At 42.1% G+C, this 7,500-nt stretch overlaps 1 protein-coding gene across 1 annotated transcript in view; it reads right to left on the minus strand.

Moving 5' to 3' along the window:
* LOC134456086 (cadherin-7-like) overlaps window positions 1-7,500 on the minus strand; it is a 187,338-nt gene that overhangs the window by 116,266 nt on the left and 63,572 nt on the right. Inside the window, exon 7 of the mRNA XM_063207519.1 lies at window positions 1,039-1,158. Within this exon, the coding sequence (XP_063063589.1) occupies window positions 1,039-1,158 (120 nt within the window). The remainder of the gene's footprint in view (window positions 1-1,038; window positions 1,159-7,500) is intronic.

Consider the following 7,500-nt stretch of genomic DNA (forward strand, 5'->3'; position numbering starts at 1 on the left):
CGCCTGGACGCACTAAATTCCACCCAATTTTAACTAAATTCCATTGGTTTCTATGGCCACAGTATATCGGCAGAAAAACTCGCCCAAATGCTATTTTTACCCGCAGGCGCCCATTCTCTAAGCCGCCCAATCTGGCAACACTGCCCAGCATTCATATTATCACTGAACATCCGCGGTTGACAGGAGCCGTGCCTGACACAAGCACTGCAAAAAAAATGAAATCTAAGCAAGCTCATTTTTCTAGTTTCATGTAAAAACATCTAGTCAGTCTTGCTTTAAGTAACAGTCACCCAATAACTAGCACTTTTTAACTGGAATTTAGAACTAGAAATTAGACTATTGCTTGCTTACAACAAGTAAAAAAAATGTCACCAAGTAAAAATATCCTGCCCCATGGACAAATGTTCGGAAATAAGTAGAAAAAGTCAAATTTCTAGTTCTAAATTCCAGTTAAAAAGTACTACTTATTGGATTGTACTACTTAAAATAAGATTGATTAGATGCTTTTACTTGAAACTAGAAAAATAAGCTTGCTAAGATTTCATTTTTTGCAGCGTGGGGGTTGTCTTTTCATGTCTTTGATCCAGTCATGGATCCAGCGCAACCGTCAAAGTTTTAAAATGTCAAGTTTTGGAGGAGGCAATGGAGCCGACAGTCCCCAAAAATGCATCTGGGCGTCCACGCACGTAAATCAGTGGGACCCATCCGTCAATGTTCAGTGCCAATGTGAATGCTAGGCTACCTACACCCCTAGCTTCAAAATGATCACCATCCATCATCATCATTGGCAAACAGTGTAAGAAAATAATTACCATCATCTTAGCATTAGTTACAGCAGTCATCATAACCGGTCTTTAACCCCTCTGCCCACAGCCTTTTTATAAGACCAAGCTGTCAGCAAAATTGCAATAACAAAGTATTTATCTGTAACTTGAGGCTTTTCATAATGTCATGGCCATGTGTTTATAATGTAGTTGAGTCTATTCAGCAAATATATACCTACAATCATGCATGAGCTGTAAGTTGATCAGCATTTACCTGTTTTGGGCTCCACGGAGAAGTAGGGTTGGCCCTGGATGATGCTGTAGATGACCCTGGCGCTGTTGCCATACGTGGGGTCGTCCGCATCCGTCGCCGTCACCTGCACCACCTGCGTACCTGCAGAGAGACAGAAAGGCGTGATGATCGCACATGTGAGCACCTGTGGTACTAAAGTGGAAACTGCCACCTAGTGATGTGTCGGTCGCGAGCGAAACGGCTCTAAGAACCGGCTCCGCAATGGGAGCCGTTTTAGGATTTTTTTTGGGAGCCATTTTTGTTTTTTTGTTTGTTTTGTCCTTCTCTCCCCCTCCCTCATTGTGTGAATACTCTGAAAGTGCCAGTGGTTACAGCACAGGCGTTACAGACACACTCATCAGAAATGAGGGCTGCTCGATATTGGAAAAAATCAATATCACGATATTTTCTGCAAATATTGATATCACGATATTTTAAGCGATATACGAAATTCCCAACCCCCGCCACTATTATCGTAGTGGAGTAGCACGCATAATGGCTTTCTAGTTTCTAGTGCTTTCTAGTAGCATAATGTCTAGTAAGTCTGTGTGAATGTAGACTTGAGGAGAGCGCGAGACTCGAGAGGAGTCATTTTTTTCTCGACATAGAGCTAGTTCTGATGTACCACCCCTGCGTTTTGCTTAATCCCTTGCCTGCCATACTGCACCATAGCGTTGCAAATGACAAATGACAAAATATCACGATATATGAATTTTGATATTGATATCACGATATAAGATGAATATTGATATCGCGATATAATTAATATCTTTTTAATATAGCCTAGTTTGTATTTGGGTATGTTGTGTCATTATTTAAAGACTGATTATAATACAGGTGTTATTCATTAAGGCTTTTACACAGCATGCACTGCCCAAAGTGCTTCACAATGTCAATAATGAAACAAAATGTTGTAAAATAAAATGAAAACGAATTAATTTAATAATAATGTAAAAATATATGTTGGGAGCCGTTTGGGAGCCGAAAGAGCCGGCTCTCCATAGCAAGAAGAGCCAATAGAACCGCATCTCAAAGAAGAACCGGAAATCCCATCACTAGAACCTACTGTCAGACAGCAACAGGAGTAACAGCGCGAATAGACCAGGCGCGATGCGATTCAAGCGACAGAGTGCAGCAGCAAGCGATACGAGCGATTGAGGAGACTAGAGTATGTCCGTACAGGCAGAAGGCAAAGCATTCAAGCATTCCCATTGGCTGTGGTCACTGACCTCTATAAAGTATTTGGCTGTCGCGGCTTGTCGCCGAACCGCGTCATAGAAAGTTGAAAAGATTTCAACTTCAAACTGTCGCGCTCGTAGCGCAAATCGCTCTAGTCTCCTGAATCGCTTTTGTCGCGCGACTCAATACAAAGTCAATTACTTCCGTCGCTCGACTCGCTCAGATCGCCGCTGGTGTATTTCTGAGGTAAGAGAGAGAGAGAAAGAGATGCAGAGAAAGACAGATACAGAAAGGGTTAGGGAAAGGAGAGAAGGGAAGAGGAAAAATAAGGAGAGAGAGACCCATAGAGTTTTGGACTCCATTTTCCACCTCGTGTCACCTGTTTCCAAGTGAAAAACACCTGTCCTATTTGACGTGGCCCGGCTGCTAATGATTACCAAAGTCTGTGAGTGCGTTACAATATGCGACCTTGCCTCCTCCACTTGTGCTTGTCTCCTCGCCCCACCTCCTGGCCCCTCCTCCGTGGAGAAAACGATTATGTTTCCCAGCTGTCCGCCTAGCCACAACAACTTTTGAGGGACTGTTTTTCATTCACCATCCCAATTGCACATGAGAAAAAGACTGTACAATTGAGCTTTTGCAAGATATTGAAATATAATGCTGTTGTCAGTGATGTCATCATGACATATTACTTCCTGGTACGAGGAGACAAGCACAAGTGGAGGAGGCAAGGTCGCATATTGTAATGCACTCTGTTTGTATAAGTCCCTCCACTTGGCGGCCATCTTGGCGACGCCTCAGGGTTGCTATTTCAGGCAGCTATACTTTTTTCAACTGCATGAGCAGCATTTGCTTGCGAGATGATTGGATCTATAATAGCACAGGTCAGTAGGCAAGTGGCTCTTTTTTTTCTAGAAAGGTTGGAGATGTGCATGCACACACCATATACTGAATCGCCACATATTCCTAAGCGCTTCGTCTCATGTACTGTAGAGTACAGTGTTGCTAGATTGGGCGGGTGCCCGCCCAATTGGGCTACTTGGGATGAGCGTCTGCGGGTAAAAATGGGAAAAATTGGCCATTTGGCGTTTTTTTCAGCCGTTTTGGGCCCATTGAAGTCAATGTAATTTGTTGATTTTGGGCGTAATTTAGCGCATTTTGGCGTTTTTTGAGAAGCTTTTGGGCGGGATTTGGTCAGACACATCTGGCAACACTGGTAGAGGATCTCTGTGATTACTGTAGTGCAGGGTTTCCCAAACTGTGGTGCGTGCAACCCTGGGGGTGCGCGGCCTGTCACAAGGGGGTGCGCGAGCTCGATAGAGCAATGGTGGATATGTGCGTTTTTTTTATCCAAGTTTTGGCAAAGGACGCGCTCAACTTCTTGGAAAAACGAAAGTCTTTGGGTGCGAGATAAAAAGTATCAACTTAAGGAAGAAAAATCCGCACTCACAAAACTGCGTCTCATTATTTATTTATACAGTATTACCACCATGTCCAAAAAGCAAACGCGTTTCGGCTATCAAGCCTTCTTCTATCAAGCGTTTTTTTATCCAGCATTAATGAACGTCAGGTAGTTTTAATTGTTTGATGAATTGAAAGTGTAATTTATAACTTATAGACTTGTCATGCAATAGGTTCCATTGTAATGATGGCAGAAAAAAAAAAAACGTCTGATTGGAAATCAGGATTACCCAAAATGTGTGGTGGGTTCACAAACCACATTGAAATGTGAAAGGGGGTGCGCGGGGAAAAAAAGTTTGGGAACCGCTGCTATAATGTATACCAGCTTCGCAATCATGGCACTACCACTGTAAACCTGGGGGGAGATGTAGAGAGGTGCACCAGACTTAATCTGAGTCCAAAATGTTAATTTGTTCCCTGGCATGTAATTCTGGTGTCCACATTTTGGATCTGGATTGCATAGTTTGTCATGGTGAACAAAGCCAATACAACTTGCGTCCTACGGTACATACTGTATGTAATGAACAATATAGTAAAAAATTTGTTTTAGAGGGGTCACTGTTCACTAACCTGGCAGCCCAGTCATGGTTCATTTCAGCCAGTTATGGGTTTCTTCAAGGGAGATTAGGAGTCTACCCCCATAGGAGCTTTAAATCATAGAAGACAGAGACATAACCTTGGGGGGCATTCGTTTCCATGAGACACGAGGTTCATCCGAGTACAAGCACAAGGGCCAATGAGCGTTTTTAATGTTTACATATTTCATTTTTAATAACCAACACCGCGCAAACTCTGCTTGCGATACAACATCCCCACTGTTTCACATAAAAAGCACTGTCACCTCACAAATTGGTTACATTTTATTTTACAGCTCCTCCTTCCTCCCCGTTGCAATCTCGTATAAAAATCAAGCTTTCCACCGTGGTCGTTTTACAGGCTTTTTACCAAATGAATTGGTCATAACACGAGATGACACATAATGAATTTCAGTCATAAAGCACAATAAGGGGAGAGCCTCACAGCAGCGTGGAGCCCGGCATAAATCTAGCTACGCACCATTATGGGTGATTTTAAATCAATTTCACTGTACAAACAAGGACAAACGCTATCTAGCTAAGTATCAACATCAATTGTGTGTGTGTGTGTGTGTGTGTGTGTGTGTGTGTGTGTGTGTGTGTGTGTGTGTGTGTGTGTGTGTGTGTGTGTGTGTGTGTGTGTGTGTGTGTGTGTGTGTGTGTGTGTGTGTGTGGTGCATGTTTCATAGGATTCACCCAAACGCATATTTGATCAATCAGACACATTACATTATTATTTCCCACTCATGCCATCCAAAAATGACTGGAAAAGGGAGGTAACGGCTCTAAAATGATGCTCTCGGATGTGCCCATATGGGTTTATGCAGCAGGACAATGAGGCGGCTAGACGTGCACAATCCAGAACATGCATATTCTTTATGAGACAGACTCCTGCACAGTACAATCAGAACATGTGACACAGTGTCGGAAAAAAACACATAGAAAAGACTAGAAAAGCATTAGTCTAACAGCCAGGTACAGAATACAACTTCCATTACTATGTGCTGGCTGATGGAATGCTTTTAGTTTGATTACATTCAGCTACATCACATGAAATACTTCAAACATGTACTGTTAAGTTACAGTAAGCCAATACATGGGAGTGCATTGAGCTTTCAAACTCAGTGAGATTTTGTCGGAACAACACATTTTTAACTTCATAGTGTAGCTCAAATGTCTAATAAATCAAGGACCGTGTTCTCCTGAGTAGAGGCCCACACAGTAAAGAATGCAGTGTTAATTCAACACTTAGAGAGTACTCTGGGACCAAATACACTCTAGAAGATGTTAAATCAACTCTCTAAGTGTTGAATTAACACTGCATTTTTAAATGTGCACCCAGAGAATACAGTAGGACTTCGGTAACACTTTACAATAACTATCCAAAAAAAAAGCTTTATAAACACTTTATAAATAATAAACTAATTATCAACAAATTGTTTACAAATGTTTATAAATGGGCAAGAAATACTATGTTAACACAACAGACACAGCACAGTCTTATCGGTCCTGGAGGTTTATCCTCCAAAGACCAGAAGGCATGAAACCACATAAAACTCAAACAGTAGAAGTTGATTCCCACTGCACTGTGCTGTCGTAGTGTGGTTCTTACTCATTTACAAACATTTGTAAATGCTTTGTTAAATGTTAATTATAATTAAATGTTAATAAAGTGTTTATTAAGCTTTTTTTGGGTCGTTATTGTAAAGTGTTACCAGGACTTCAGAAATATGACCATAGAAATATAGATGCGCACCGCACTGTACACAACATAGGGCTCAATTCCTAGCCTGGTCCTGACCATCCCATAATACTACCATTTCCATTTCGTACTCATGGTCTGGACTTTGTTTGATCTGACGCGATTGCAGGAAGCAGGAAGGACATTTTCGGAAAAATCAGGATTTAACTTACAAGTTGTTGAACAAACATGTCGGACGTCTATCTATGGCGATGTAGGACCGTTTAACAGACATGTCTGACAGAACATCCTACCGTAGGATAAAATTACAATGTAGGACCGTTTGTCAGAACACCGGCAAAAATCCTACCGGTTAACATCGCTCCACAGAGGACCAGACGTAGTGCGGAGCCAAGTGTCTTGGCGGAAGTACGTAGGATGGCGCGCGAGGCTACTCAATTCCAGATTCAGACAATAATGCATATTCGGTGCCGTTCCAATCCAGCCTGGATCATATCCCCCCCACACTTTGCTATCTTGCTCTCCCACTATTTTTTATGTCTCTCTCTTAACAGTCCATTCTGGAAAAAAATACAAATAAAACCTTAAATCAAATGGTGCATGTTCTACTACTACATAACAACTATGATGTAAAATCATTAGACACAGTCATTGTCTTCCAAGCCTGACACCCCAACCGCTTACCTATGTCTGCCCTATTACAGACCATATTAGTGAAATCACCTCTTCTTATTCATTATATGAACCAGCTGACCACTCAAACCATCAGGGCTGTATTTCTCCAAAACTTTTAAATATTACTTAAGCCTAAGTAGTAGGCCTACTCCCTTGATTTTTTCAAATCACCTGTTACAGTAAAGCCAGGCTCAAACTACACGACTAGCGATTGTGTGTGCGATTTTGGGGTCGGGGGGCACCACACACTAGAAGAGAATCGCAACTGTCAATCTTGTCGCTGCTCGCAGCCACCGAGACAATGCCCGACGTTCTATTTCCAGTTGCAAATATCAAACAGTGTTTGATTTCTACGATTTGCGATCGGCGACTTTTTGAGCTGCCAAAGTTCTATCTTAGAACGTCGCTCACGACGAGGAAATCTTTCCCGACAATCGCTTGCGATTGTCCTGGGGGGTAACGTTCCAGCGATTGTCGTAAGGGGGGTTTTCAGCCGAGAATCGGCGCGATAGTCGTGTAGTTTGAGCCAGGCTTAAGAGAATAGGGTTACACTTTATTATACTGTCCTTATAACATTACATTATTAGGTAAGGTGAATCAATGCTATATCAATTAGCATTACGTGCACTGCAAGTGCATTATTATAATGTACAGATAACCCTAAAAACACTAATATGCTGTGCTACCTCTGTGGTGTAGCATCCTAACACTAATATGCTGTGCTACCTCTGTGGTGTAGCATCCTAACACTAATATACTGTGCTAGCTCTGTGGTGTAGCATCCTAACACTAATATACTGTGCTAGCTCTGTGGTGTAGCATCCTAACACTAATATACTGTGCTAGCTCTGT

This window comes from Engraulis encrasicolus, chromosome 9 (assembly GCF_034702125.1).
Source record: "Engraulis encrasicolus isolate BLACKSEA-1 chromosome 9, IST_EnEncr_1.0, whole genome shotgun sequence".
NCBI classification, from domain to species: domain Eukaryota; kingdom Metazoa; phylum Chordata; class Actinopteri; order Clupeiformes; family Engraulidae; genus Engraulis; species Engraulis encrasicolus.